Source organism: Grus americana, chromosome 13, assembly GCF_028858705.1.
Source record: "Grus americana isolate bGruAme1 chromosome 13, bGruAme1.mat, whole genome shotgun sequence".
Classification (NCBI taxonomy): Eukaryota; Metazoa; Chordata; class Aves; order Gruiformes; family Gruidae; genus Grus; species Grus americana.
The window spans coordinates 1,283,485-1,298,365 of NC_072864.1; the positions used below are offsets into that span (position 1 = coordinate 1,283,485).

At 48.6% G+C, this 14,881-nt stretch overlaps 2 protein-coding genes across 2 annotated transcripts in view; both read right to left on the reverse strand.

Moving 5' to 3' along the window:
* WWP2 (WW domain containing E3 ubiquitin protein ligase 2) overlaps nucleotides 1-14,881 on the reverse strand; it is a 179,607-nt gene that overhangs the window by 132,855 nt on the left and 31,871 nt on the right. The window lies entirely within an intron of this gene.
* Nucleotides 1,443-13,812, reverse strand: LOC129212404 (cytochrome b5). Its single transcript, XM_054840952.1, has 5 exons — nucleotides 13,590-13,812; nucleotides 5,598-5,726; nucleotides 4,997-5,023; nucleotides 3,094-3,125; nucleotides 1,443-2,150 (listed from the first exon to the last, which is right to left on the reverse strand). The coding sequence occupies exons 1-5, from the start codon at nucleotides 13,749-13,751 to the stop codon at nucleotides 2,060-2,062; spliced, it is 441 nt and encodes a 146-aa protein (XP_054696927.1). The 5' UTR covers nucleotides 13,752-13,812; the 3' UTR covers nucleotides 1,443-2,059.

Genomic DNA, 14,881 nt, shown 5'->3' on the forward strand with positions numbered 1-14,881 from the left:
TCTGGGTTGAGCGTGAAGGACGTTTGCCGACCATCACCCTTCCACTGCTACATCTTTCCGTTGTCAATTTGCCCTTGCAGATTTCTGTATCGGTTTTGTTATATCAGGTGACCCTTGCAGCGCCCGTTCAAACGCCCTGCAGAAGCCCAGGCAGCACATTGGTGAATTTGCAACTAGTCCGGGATATAAAAATATCACGTCGGACTGATGTTTTCCATCAGCTTCCGCTGACTGACTCATGGCTGGCTTCAAGACCTGTGTTAGTGTACAACGGTGCAGCCCGTCCCTTTTATCCTTTAAGATGTGGCTAAATCGAATTTCCCAGGTCTTTCCCCCTGGACGTTCCTCGGCTCAGATTTACGCCCTTCTGCTGGGAACAAACAGAAACTGGAGCAGCGAAGCAGCCAGGGCAGAGCGAGGGACAAACGTAGCTTGGCAATGGTGAACCCCCGGTTTCCCTGGCCAGACAATTCGCCCTAAGAGACAAAACAGCGATGGCAGGGGAAAAAAAGTCCGGTAGGAAGACAGACCTCTACGGGGACTTCGGTTGCACCTCTGGTAAAACAGCGCGTGCCAAAACACGAGACGCTGCTGCTGGCAGCCGCTGGCCCGTGCCCACTGGCATGGGAGCGGAGGCAGTGGCGCAGCCCCAGCAGTGCTCTGTGTTCCCGGTGACTATGCAGCTCCTTGGCCCTTCGATTTTAAAAGGGCAGAGAGTAATTCCACATCCAAGAAACTCTTCTACACAACCTTCTGGGGAACACGGTGGTTTCGTGGAAGAGAGAAGAGGAGCCACAACCTACGGGAGGTTTTCACAAACAGGAGCCCAGCGTATCGCTTCCCTTTTTGCTGCAATTCAAAACAACGATCGCTGTAACGTTTGAATTTGGAGCCAGCGTCCGAGCAGCGCTGTACAGCACCGCTGAAGGACGTGGGACACCAGAACACGAGTTCCCTTTATTTCACAGATCCCGAAGCCACAGACTGAAGAGCTGGAAAGATTCGTGCCTCAATGCATGAAGCACACCTTACGGTGTCTCTGCACTGTCGGAGGCGGACTACACAAAACACAAAGAAAGAGAGAAACATCCTCCTCTATTCCAAGACAAAACCAGCATCATCCACAACTCCCAAATGGATTTATTTTCCCTTTTCATTAGAGGGAGAACAGACCAGCTTTGTTTGTTTTTTTCCCCCCATCTGGCGCGCATTCACAGTACATAAGAATGAGGTTTGTTTCCAATACGTGTATTGGATCAAGACCTCAGGGAGAATGAAAAAAAAAAAAACCTGCATTTCGAGAAGCCACAGGTCAGTTCCCATTTCTGGCTTTGCTGCACACAGCACAAAAGCATCCAAAGAAACCAGAATTCGAGGTATAAATTGTTTCACAGAATATACATTTTAAAGGGACAAGTACAAATATTACAAAATGAACAGAATCGCTTTTAAAATACTTATATTTGTTTAACCGTTAAAAACAGACACGTACAGAAAGAGGTAGCAAAGCTAACAATTTCCTGCTGCTCCAATTAGTGTTGCCTGCATGCACTGGGAAAGTTACTGCGGAACCGAATCTCCGGACGTCTTTTCAGGAAAGGACTGTAGACAACTTACAGTTTATTTCTGACAACGCTAAGTGAAGGACCGAGGCAAACCCACAGGCTCACTACCAGCTGTTTCACGGTGTCTGGCTTAACGAAAAGGCATTGAAAGAAAAAGGTGGTCTGTGGTTTACTTCAGAGAGCAAGAGAGAGCGAGAGAGAGAGCTCACGAGCACGCACACACGAGGGAGACCACACAGAAACATAAGAGAATACTGGGAAGTCGCACTCGCCCTGCCACCGCAGGAGGAAAGTACGACAGGTCTGCGGGTCCCAGACTTAGGATAGAGAGAGTTTGGTATTACTTGGTCCCATGGATACCAGCATCACTTGACAGACTCAAAGCTGAAAGCAAGGCAGAAAAAGTTAAGGGAAGTAGAATTCCATGTGTTGCATGCATGCACTCTCTCTCACACCCTCTCTTTCGGGCTTTCTGAGGTCCCAGCAAGCTCAGTTCAAGAGGTTCTCCCGTCCAACATATAATAGCGATACATTAAACCTATGACCAGTGCTCCGAAGATGGGGATTAGCCATGTTGACCAGAAACTATAGGGAGAAAAAACAAAACAAAAACACACACAACATAAACCAGAAGAAAGTATCAAGTTAATAATTCATGCAAGGTGTTCATCACTTAGTACATGTCTGTTTTCATCTGGGGGACTCTCGGGACTCGTCTCCCGCCAGCTAACAGACCAGCCACACGGGCCTCAGCTCCCAGGGCTGGGCAGCGCTAGCAATCCCCACGCTCCGAGAGGCCCCTACGCCTGCGAGGGTGGCTGGCGGCTCAGAAAATAGCAGCTGAATTGCTGAAGTTTCCAGCCTGGCACATACAGAAACCAATTTGGGTTGTTGGTTGGTTGTGTTTTTTTTTTTTTCTTTAAATAAGTCAGACTGTAATTTGTGCTATACAAACAGCCGAGTTGACTCAAGGATGGAAATTGCTACAGCTATCCCACAATAAATCTTCCTCGCTCATGAGCCACAGGCTCACCTTCAGCAGCCTCCTTAGCAGAAAAGTTCTGCATCAGCTACGAACGACTAGGGCCCAGTTCTGGTTGTAAGCGCTCCTGGATTTGCAACTAAACGGGGCTGGTCACGGTGAAGATCCTCCAAAAAACCACACATCGCTGTGTTGCATCACCCCAATAATCAATGCAGTGCAAAGGGACTGCAGCTGGAGTTGTGTAACGTGAACACGTGGGCCAGAGAATTCGAGCTGCAAAACACCGGGGTGGCGGTTCTGCCCAGCGCGGAGCAAGGGACTCCGCACCACCGGCTGTGTCTCCGACAGGGGAGGCGCGTGTCCCAGCAACTAACGTGGTTCGTTAGTTAAGTCCAACTTATTTTGGACTGTCTGCCTCCTGGAAGGCCGGTGCAGTAATATCCCCAGGACTTTTTTCCTGCCCTTTAGAGTTAATATGCAGTTTTACAAACGGAGAGTCCTAACCCCTCAAATTCTTACTCTTCTTTGAAGAGGATACTATACCTTGCTTGGCCTGAGGATGTCATACTTGGATCCTGAAGGAGGAAAGAGGGAAAAAGACAAACATTGAACATGTGCTAATAAGACTACAAGACTGAACACATGATTACAAATACAGAGGAAAAGTAACCCTCCCCTCCTCTGCCAAGCACCCTGTCACAAGCGCGGATGTTTCTGGGGATGTTTGCCCTCGTCCTCACCTCCACATTCTTTCCATCAATCCAATCCCTCCCACCCAGTCCTCAACTTCACACTGGAACTTACGCCCCTTCCACAAACAGGTCTGGCCCATTACCTCACAAAGCAGTCTGTTCGTTTCGAGAGCTGCAGGCGATAACGGGCACTGGGGCACAGACAGTCCCTCCGCTGTGACGCCCTCTCCAAACCCCTGACGCGGCCCCGTTTGCCGTCCTGCCGCCTGACCGCCGAAGCGCACAACCACCGTGTTCTCTTCAACTCCTCCCTTGCACGCAACCTGTTTCCAAACTTTTGCACTTCTCCTTTCATCAAACTTCGAGAATTTAAATCCTTTTTCCAGTCAGCTGAAACGCTCTTTTAGGCTTTCATCAACTCTGCAGCCCCTTCCTCAACGGCTGTTGCTGCTCTCCAGTTCAGTCAATACCTACCAGCCAAAAGTCACCTTTCTGCCCATCCTAAACAGAATTCTCTCCATTTCTCGAGAGCCTTAACACTTGTTCTCCTGCCGTAAATACATTCAGTGGATGCTAAACACTGATGCTTTTCTGTGGGGAGCTACTGGTGAGCTGTGTCACAAGACTATACACATACAACTTTTTTTTTTTTTGTGGTTCCCCTCTATTTATTTTTTGCATTGCTGACATCTATCTCTCGCTGCTATTTTTAAATTATACTTGGGTCTGCTTTTAAAACAGGAAGGACCTTAGCTGTACCTAACTCACTGGACTTTCTCCTCAGAAGAGCAAAATACTTGGGAAAAAAAAATATTTAACTCCTATCCAAGGCAGCTACTCAGATTACTACTTATTTCTATGCACATTTTAGGCACGTGGTTCTGTTTATGAAACGGAGTTGAACCAAACAATACATTTTAAGGTGAATACATGTGTAATCATGCAGTCCCGTGTTATAACTAAGCGTAGGCTTTACCCAGCCTGAGTTATTCTTTCTAGGGCTGACTAAGGCAGCAAACGCTCCCCAGGGCTTCAGTCGCCGCCCTCTCTGTTGACAGTTTCCTTCTTGCCTCCTGCTGCTCTGCAAGTGGCCCTGCTTTGCACAACGGCTAATGAAAGCGTTGTTGAAGGCAGAGCTGCACCCGGTCCAAGACCTCAAGCCAAGCGAGAGGAGAAGCCAGCTGCAAGGCACATGTTTACCTCTCCGATGGGATTCTATTTATTACCATTTCCCTCTCCCCATCCATTTCAAAGGCATTTTTTTTGCAACACCGTGCCCTGTTCTAATCCAGGAGTACCCGAGTTTTAAGCAACACCAATGATTACTAGGGCAGTTAACAGAGAATTCTTGTTTTACAGCCAACCCCACGGTGGCTGTGCCTGTCTCCTGGTTTGAACGTAACAACACTAACAGTTCAGTGGTCAGGACATAGCGAGTAATGCAAAAAAATGGTCTGTGGCTCAAGGGGTGGAAATAACATTGCTGATGTCAGGGGCGAGAGGGCACAAAAAACCGCTTCCAATTTCACAGCGAGGTGACTGCTGAGCTTCAGAACAAAAACAAAGGTATAATTTGCTTGGAAGATTTATTCATCAGTGCAGTTTGTGTAAACGTAAAGCCACAAGCTCCACAGGGGGGTGGGTGGGGAAAAAAAAAGAAAAGGCGTGTGACAACTTCTTTGTTCATTTTGTGAGCATAATATTGTTTCCACAGCATTAAATTAAAACGGAAAAGTAAAACGCTAATGGCTTACCTTAGAACCTTCTTTTTTACGATCATGCTGTCAAGGAGGAAAAAAAAAAGAAGAAAAAAAAGATAAGCACGGACTTCAAGAGAAGCCTGCAGTCTTTATGAGGGAATTGTTCTGTACACACTCCTCATCACAGGGGTAATTGCCTGGACTCGGTTTTCAAAGCAGTTGCTCCTTCAGCACGCAAAGGCACCGACCAACCCGTCTTTATAGCAGGCAGGAAGCTGGTGTTTGCTGCGCCCCTGTGATGTCTCACCCTCCTGAACTCTAAATGACCAGGCATGGGGAAGTCACTGTACCACCAGCTACGGAGGGAACTGGTTAGACTAGCCTCTTTAAGTGCCCCTGATTTAATTCTGGTGAGAAATCTGTTCTGAATGGTGGAAAGAAAAGACTAATTTCATTTTGTTTCCTCAACAGAGATCCTCTTTCCTCAACATAAATCCTGGACAACACAGAGACTGCCTAGAACCCTTAACTACTTACTTATTTTGCAAGACACACCTTGGTGTGTGTGTTTAGTGGGTTACACAAAGGAGAGTCGCACTTTTACACAGTCCCATCCTGTGTTTGAAAGAGGCCGTCACAGCCAACCAGTCCTTACCGGGTGGATCTCCCCTATGTAGTACTGCTTGAGCATTTCCCTGGCATCTGTGGAATGCCCAACATCTTCGAAGCTCTCTGTGGCATCTCTACCAGCTTGTTCCAGCAAAACCTCTTCTCCACCTGGATGCTGGAAGAGAAGACTTCAGGTGAGCAAAGGGCTAAAAGCAAAAAAGGTACCAAGAGTGCCAGCAGCCTGCCTTCCAACCTCTTCCATTCAGCACGGATGCCTCAAACCAACATCATCAATAAAATCTTCCAAAGATTCAATTGTCCAACCTCTCCTTCAGGAATTCAGAGAACAACGTGTGCTGCACAGCCTGGAAAATACCTTATGTAATAAAAATCTTTCCAAAGAGTCGAATCGTCAGCATACAGAGGGAAGCACAGCTTTATCCTCCACAGCCAAGCTATCCCTTCTGTGATTCTGTAATGGATTTGGGCAAGAAAATAATATAAAAGAAAGGATATCGTCATGTAGCTTTCCATGGGCTTCATTGCATCAGACTCCCTTGCTTGCAGAGGAGCCTCTCCCACATGATTTTCTCAAGAACTTTCCTGAGGCAACTCAACTGCTAATGAAGCACAAGTGAACGCTGCCTTCACAGATGCCAGTGGAGGAAATTATGTTCTATTTCTTCAGACGCTACAAAAACTAATAGTATTTGGCTGACAGCCTCTTTCTGCACGTAGCTGCGCAATGAGGAGTGGAGAGCAACAGAGGAGAAATGCATCGTGTTTTCTACTGGCACGAGCAGCTATGGCTCCAGCGTAGCCCCACCGATACTGAACTTGATCCAGCGTACAACTACTCAACGACTGGGGAGAAAGCATAAAAATGTCAAGAAAAATTATACCATTTGACATCATACACTGATTTCAGAGATTCAGAAGTTACAACAAAAGCACCAAATCCACAGGACACTCCACCATGCCCCTGGCGTTTCTGTTGATGGTAGACGGCCACAGACAACTGCCAAACCAAGTGGTATGAACTGACAAGAAACCCCGGCGCAATTCTGCTTCCTCGATGGGTCGGGCTCTTCTCTAGCACTGTCAATACCATAACTCCAGGAACAGAATGGCAATGGAAAGCGCTAACCACAGGGTCAGCAAAGTACAATCTCTTTACAGCGTGAGTGTGAACAAATAGTTCGAACTACCAGCTAATCCAGTTAAACCAATAAAGTGGTCAAGCTTCGGAGTGGGACTAACCCAGTTTTCTAGTGCATCAGGCAACTGGCACTAAACACACTAGTTGAGAAGATGAGACTTGTTCACTGCTGCCTGAAACTCCCCTAACAGCTACAAGCCTGGAACTGGAGAAGAGGTGTTGGGCTAAATTTCAGATCAAAGGACTGACACACCTGTTTCTCTCTGCAATACCCTTTTCCTTCCCACAGACACAGAGCAGTTGTCATTGCCCCTCTTCTTTCAGCTTGTCTGCTTTTGCTGCCAAACGCCTAAATATTCCCACTCGGCTATCGCACTTCATACCGAACATACTCAGTACGGACACAAAGACAGTCCAGTTGTTTACTCCAGTGAGCTGTGCAGCCAACTCTGCAATCCTCGTATCAGAGCTCTTTATTCTGAATAAATCCCTTTATAGTTCAGGTATGTAACAAAATCAACGTGGAGCTTTCTCAGCAGCCGCGAAGGGCAAAGTCTGCAGTCCTAGGACACAGTTTGGTTAGTAGATCACCTTAGCTCTCAAACCAAGTGAGGCTCCACTCTGCTCATTCCCTCCGTGCCTGGCTACGGGGCTTGCTGCCATTTCTCCCACACAAACCCAAGAGGGTCCAGATCAGGGACTACTCTAGCAGAAAACCCATCCTACAGAAAAAAAAAAAAAAAAAAGAGGGATTATCTGCTGGGGTAGCTGTGAATGAGCTCACTACGGAGTTGGATGCACGTCTCTGTTTACGCAAGGGAGTTAGCGGGAGCACAGATTGCAGCAAGACCACCCTTTAGATCACTGCTGCGCCCCTTAGCTCGCACTCTCAGACCTGGCTGCAGTGGCAGGATGCTGTATATAATCTATGCACGTTACTCAGAACAACTGCCCAACTTTCAGCTATTTTATAAGCATGCTTGCAAAGATCCACAGAAACTAGGGGATGAAAAGCTGGCCATTTACTTTAAGCCTTCTAGAACTCCTTAGGGATGTCTCACCAGAAATCTCATTTCAGATGGAAAAATATCAGAGCTGAATTTTAAGAGGACAGCCTTGCTTTCTTAGTCATCCACCCTAAAAGGGCAGGCAAAAACCGGCACTAACAGGGAACACGCAGTGGATATTGGCTTTCAGTGGCATCCAGTCTTTGCATATACAAGAGACAAGAAAACGGCAAAGCACAAGAGACAAGAACGGTAAAGCTTACTCCTCTTTACGTCTTTGGGTCTGAAGCCCTTCTACGCACTTGCTAAATCCACAAGTAAGAAAAAGAATTATTTATTCACGCACATCTGTCCTTCACTATAATCACCAAGCCAAAAGAAAGAAAACCATCAAAACATTTTGGCATATCATATTTCTGAAAGGACTGCCTGGTCTAGACAACCACAACTGCAGCCAGACAATTCTTACCTTGTCATACCCAAGCAAACGTAAAACCAGACTATTTATACAGGAAGTAATTTACTCTGCCACAAAACTTCCCAAAGCTACAGCTCCTGCAGGAAAACATGAAAACTAAAAGTGTTGCAAACTGTGAAAAAAAAAGTACTTCCAGAGGATATAATGGCTGAAAAATGCCTGTTTCTGAACAGAAAGAGACAAAAGCAAACAAGAACAAGAGCGGTGGGCCCAAGTGCCAGGCCTCGGAAGTTTTCATCAACAACAGTAATATAACTGGAACCTCCTCATCACTGGAGCCTTCAGCACACACAATAAATAAAGTACTTGTTGACAGCAACGTTAATAGTCTCGAAGCAGCTCCTGCCACGCTCAGGATATCTGGTTGGGGAGAAAACCTAAGACTTCCTCATGCTCTGCAATACCGACAGCTACAGCAGGTGCTCTCAAAAGCATCATTTCACTGTGGTCTATGAATCAAGTTCTCCAAATCCCACAACGGAGGCTGTGCCCACCTGCATACATCTGGCTCACAACTGCTGTTACAGACCCACTGTAAACTACAAATGAACTTGGAAGCAACGCAAAGCTCTACAGCTAATTAGATTGCTGGATCAGGTAAGACACAGGATCATCAGGCTGAGGAGGGATGCACAAGCTTTCATTCCTAGCCCCCAGTGTTAGAGAAACAAGCCAGGAAGGGGAAGAGTATTACTGTGCAATAATAACGGGCCAAGACCATCCAAGCCAGAAGACAAGGAGCCACCTAGACAAATGGTGTTCGTCAACCACACGTCCTTCAGAGCTTGTTTCAGGACACAGAACACGTTTCCCTGAAAATATCTCTGCAAAGCTGGAGAAGTCAGCATGAGCAAAAACAGATCTCCAGCATTCCTCCTTCTCCCTCACAGAGTTCTGGTTTCAGACACACCAGAGCGCGCAGGAATTAAATGCAGAAAGACAAAAAAAGGTATTCAATACTGGTTTCTTACTGCTGGTGCAGTAAGGAGGTAAGAATTTAAAACCTTGCTGCCTCTTTGGTGTGAGCACCCATCTGATACTTCCCTCCTCTTCACTTCCATCCCAATGATAACGCTCTTACCTACAAGCTCTGCCAAGCACAGACCCCACCTTAGCCTCGTACTTGCCTGGAAAGAGCGTAGCTTCTGTTAGAACGATGTAATTTAAAGAGAAGCTGTCAGTAGCAGAATATTTCCTTCTTTTGAAGCATAGTTTGAAAAACATTACACTTGAAACCAACTGACCAATTTGGGTTAGAGTTGTCACAACCCAGGCTCATTCCGCTTGGACACTGGTTCAGGCAGATTTCCAGTCACACTTATCACGGGTTTCAGAAGCACCAGCACGTGCCAAGACACAAAGCTGCGGGGGCTGCTCTGTCTTGTGGACTCAGATAACAGGCAAAAGGGTGTACTGAAGCAACATGTGTCTCCAAACTCTTCTAGTCATGTTTAAAAACAGAGATAAAACACAGCCCTTTATCATAAGGATGCTTGTGAAAATACGTTTATTACAGACTGCACCAGTTAAAAGACACAGATTTTAATACCAGTGCGGTGAGGGCATAAGTGGGAGCAGTGCCACAGCCCAGACTGGGGGTACATCTGCCTTCCTCCGCTTCCGCACTCATGGTGCACACCTACCTGAGCAGCCAGCCCTTTTTGCTCTAGCCACTTGCTTTTGTAGACTACTACAATCAGGAGTAATAACATCTATTATGGCGGTCCAGCTACCTAGATTTGGGAGCAAATTATGCTATTGCCATAAGGCTATCTCAGATTTCAAATAATCACACACATTTCAGGCACTTACGGGCTTTCTGAAGCACAAGAGATCGCAGTCTCTCAGAAACTCCTATAAAGTTTCTTTGCATTTTGCTCACATTCTTATAATTCAGTAGACTTTTGCTATCTGATAAGTGTCGTAAGCATTGCTCCTATTACACAGCAGATAACATCAAGTACATTGGAAGTTTAAACCCATCTATGCTTCAAACAACATACAGATTTTGAGTTGGCTAGCTAATGGCTGACCTGCTGTACCTAGTTTGCAGGAATCACAAAGCAAAATTTGACAATCTTTTAGTGATGAGGCTTCTTTGAGATTGCACAATCACTCCAAGGTAATGCTCCAGTGGAATTCAGCAATCCTGTTCAAATAATCTGTGACCAAAGGCCAGAAAAGGCAACAATCAGACACTGCTTCAGTGACTACACCGGATCAAGGGGAAATCTTACCCGCTGAAACCCTGATGGCTGCACTTACAGCAACTCAGAGCTCTAAAGCAGAACAGTTTATCAGACAACTGTAACTTTTAAACAAGACAAACACTCCTGGTTCCGATCAGCTACACATTGCTCCCCTGTCACTCAACTGATTGCAGTGGGGTAACAGACATAAAGTGTATTTTTGCCAATAAATTAGGCCTTGTTCTACGCTGACAAGGTTCACTATGTCAGCAAGGGGTGTACATAGCAGAGCGTTGCGTCAGCCATGCTGCACAGTTAAAACTAGCCTCGCTCCTCTTCCTTTCCCTAGTCCAAGAAGGTATTTTTCATGTCAGAAAAAACAAAAACGGGATAGGAAAGGACAATGTGAAATATCATCTCAGGGTAACATTCAGGGCACTGCTAAACCTGGCTTGCTGGAGGGGGAGCGAAGTGTTTTTCTGGGCTCATGAATAATACTGAAGGTGTACTGGAGCACAGCCCAGATGCTACCTTACACAGAGAATGCCGAGACAAAGACTGTGACCATAATGCAGCATCCATGCTCTGAAACGCAGCGTCATTCACACTGGGGTAAGTATCTTGAAAACATTTTTCTAACAAGTCTGAAAAGCGATAAGCAGCACTATAATTGGAACATGGAGGCAAGCGTAAGACAAGGCATGCAGTTTCTGCAAGCACTGTCCCAACCTCCCACTGTTTTTGGCTCTTCCTAACCCCACAGCATTTTGTTATTTAGAAACCAGCACTGAACTGCTTTTCCACATTTTCGCCTGGTTTTCCCATGAATCTACTTCACTTTCTTGCATCCGCAGCAACTTTTGGCAGAGTTCTACTGGTCTGCTCCCTGTTAAGTGAGGAAACGCCATTTGTTTGGTTTGAACCTGGCTCCAGCCAGCTGCTTTGATGTCCCCTGGTTCTTGTAGTAGACTTTTAGATGCAGGCAAACATGAAAGATTTCAGAAAGTAGTGGAGTAACTAAACGTTTTTCAAAATACACCCTCCAGCCTGCCTGTTTCATTTGATCAGCAGAGGTGGCTGGGCTCACAACGTTGTACTCCATGCACTCTCTCAGGAATCTGAGAGATGCCAGATGACAGGTTTGGCCTAGTGCCGGGGAACCCAAACGCTGGGGAGGGTGTGCGTGTAGAAGGGGGCAGTCAGCTGCTCAAAACATCCTCACGTACCAGCTGGAAAACGCCTGGTCTGGTGAACTGACCCTGGAATAGTAATCCGAGTACCTTAATTCTGCTCATAGCCCCACCATTTAATTAACAGCTTCCTGAGTTAGAGTCACACTCGATAGGATTGTCTTCTCCTTCCCGCCCCAACAATAAGCTCTTTACAGTACAGTTTGCATCTTGCTGCAGGTGCAGGTGACTAAATGCGCAACCAGTCCCTCCACCTCAGCCAGACCTGTGCGTTCTCCTGTGAAACAAACATCAGCTGACAACTCTTCGTGCCACTGCTGCTCTGTAGCACCAAACTGCTGTGCCCCCACAGGCACCACCCCACCGTCCCACGTACTTTTCTTTCCAGCCTAAAATGTCTCTCAAGTATCAAAGACCCAAGAACAGCAGCTGCTCAGCAGGCAGCTTTTCAGATCCTGCACCTGACGCAGAGGCATCTGTAAATAGTGCTGGAGTACCAAGAGCAGACACAGGAGAGTAAAGGAGCGAGCAGCCAGGATCCATTTATCGTCCTGTGAAAGCAAAATTTTTCATTATAAAAGCTATAAACAGTGTGGAACTGGCTACGGCAAAGGCCAGCTCAAGCCACCGTCGTAAAAGACGCTCCTCGATTGTTCACTGAAATACCTCAGAGGCTCTCTTAAACACTGAAGACTCACAGCACAGGTCACATTCTGAATGAAGCGTTACGATGCCAGATCCAATGAACAAAATCGATTTGTGTCCAACTTTATAAATAAATACCAGAAAGCTACACAGATAGCCAACACTTCCATTGTAAAAACTTGCTGGGTTCTCATTCTCTCCTCCTAGCTCACCAAGGTAGCTTTGTCATTATATGTTATGACGTGCAGACGTGCTTTAATCATATACGCCTGGAGGAAAATCAGAGTTTAATTTAGACAAGCAAAACCAGCAAGCAGCAACACGTGCACTTTCAATGAAGTGCTTTTCTTTCAAAGCTGATTCAGACTAACTTTTGTACATGACCCTGTAGGTCCTACAAAGGGTTTGGTGTTATTTTAAGCTGGGATAAAAGCCCTTGGAAATTTTGTTACTATTTCTTCCCACTCTATTTTCAGCTCCAAACACTAACCATACCGCTCTCAACCTTCCCAAAAACAGAAGTCAAAAGCAGCGAGCATAGAAGCAATTTTTGTCCCCACATCCAAGAGAACCGGAGGTTACACGGCAGAGACTGCATCCCTTCCGAATCACTCGTGCACGGTCACCTCTGGGAAGGCAGCGGTGTGGCAGATGCTCACCTACTGAATCACCACTACTTTCTCATTTAACTTCTGGGGTGTCCCTGGAGATGTCACATTTAAAATACTAATCTAGCTCAATGCTCTTTACCCTACAAGACGAGAAGCGAAGTAACGTGGCTGAAGGAGACCTCCCGCGCAAGGCGTGCCTGAACGGATTTACTAAGAAAACAGAAGTTGGCTCAAACGAGTAGAAGCACAACCCCTGCACTCGGCTGGCCTTTGCCAGCATCACCTGCCATCACTCCCCCGTTTCTCGCAGGTCTCTTTCAGCAGGGGCAGGAGCTGTCCTGAGCACAGAGACCGCACAGGCGGCCAACAGACCAGCGGGTTCCTGGGGCCCCTCCTCAGGGCTTGCGGACCCTCCTTCGGGCAGTGCTGGGCCGCTGAGGGCTGCCTCGGGGTCACGGGAGCCTCCCCAGGGCTTACTCGCCTCCTCTTCCCCTTGCAGCCCCCACCCCGGGATCCCTGCCCCCCATGGCACCCCTCCCTCACCCGCTGCTCCAGCCCCGCAGGACCCTCCCTCACCTCCCCCCGCACCCCCAGGCCCTCCCCTTCCCTCTCAGCCCCCCCCCCCCGGCCCTCCCCGCTCCCCTCAGCTCCCCCCGGCCCTCCCCGCTCCCCTCAGCCCCCCCAGGCCCTGTCCTTCCCCCGCCGGCCCCTGAGGGGACGGGACGGGACGGGACGGGACCCCGCCCCACACGGCCTCACCTCCTCCAGGAAGCGGGTGACATCGTAGACACGCCCGTGGATGACCAGCCAGGCCTCGCGGCTGGAGTTCCGCTTCCTCACCTCCTCCAGCGTGAAGACGGGCCCAGCCTCCGCCGCCGCCGCCGCACAGCCCCCGGCCTCCGTGCGCTCCCCGGGCTCCATGCTGGCCGCCGGCAGTTTCGCGGAACAAGCTTGGCCCACGACAGCCACCGTACCGATGACGGACGCCCCCGCCCCGCCCCCTATAGCTAACGGCGCGCGGCGGCTCCCGGCCGAGTCCGCCGGCCAATGAGGAGCTAGCGGCAACGGTGGTGGGGCGACTGGTGGTGCCGGCTGCAGCCAATGGGAGGGCGCGGCGCCGGGCGTGGGCCAATAGGGAGCGGCCAGAGCGACAGGGCGGGAAGGCGCCGGGCTTCGCTTCGCCTGGCCTCGCCTCGCCTCAGGCGGCCTGTTCCGGGCCACGGCTGCCCCCGGCTCCTCCCGAGCCCTCCCGGGGCGCTCTGCCCACCTCAGCGGGGCCGCCGGAGAGCGAGGTGCCCAGCAGCAGCAGCCTGCCCAGGGCAGTGCCCGGTGTCCGTCCCCAGCCTCTGGTAACTCTCCCGGTCCGTGTTGGGCGGCTGAAGGGAAATGCTGTGGGAACCGGGATCGCCTGTTCCTGTCAGGGACCGGCCGAGCTCACTCAGAGCCGACCCGCAGACGTCTGCGGTTGGGCGGACGGTGCGGCACTGCTGAACGCGCGGTGCCAGCCAGCTGCGGTGGGTGCGCGGACGGGGATGACAGGAAGCGGCTGTTTAATCGGGAAAGCGCACGGGATGTGCGCTGGCAAGAGCCATTCGTCAGGTCCCTTGGCTGAGCTGTAGTGCTGCTTTGGTGGGCTTTCGATTCCGCTGCCAACTGGAACGGCTTTTTCGCTGCTCCTTTTGTTTTGATTCTTTCTGCCTGTGTATAAAATAGATGGTTGTCTCACAGATCTTTAAACTGAGCCAACGCTCTAATGTCCTCAGAGTGCTGCATTTGTATCAGTTCCTAAAAGAAAGTGTTCATGTGCAAATCTGACGTGAGTCGCTTGGTGAGTTCTCTCTTCCCTGGCAGACACATTGAACAGGTTTAGGGACAGAGAGACTGTTTGGTAGCTCAGGAACCCAAGTAACTTGTAAACTTGATGGTTTTCATTTATGAACTCACATCCATGGCTGTGGAATTTATTTTTTTTACACTTGCAGTGCAGGTATAACACTGGACAGTGGTCTGTTTTAACAGAACTGCTGAGGCGGCAGAAACGCCCTATGTTG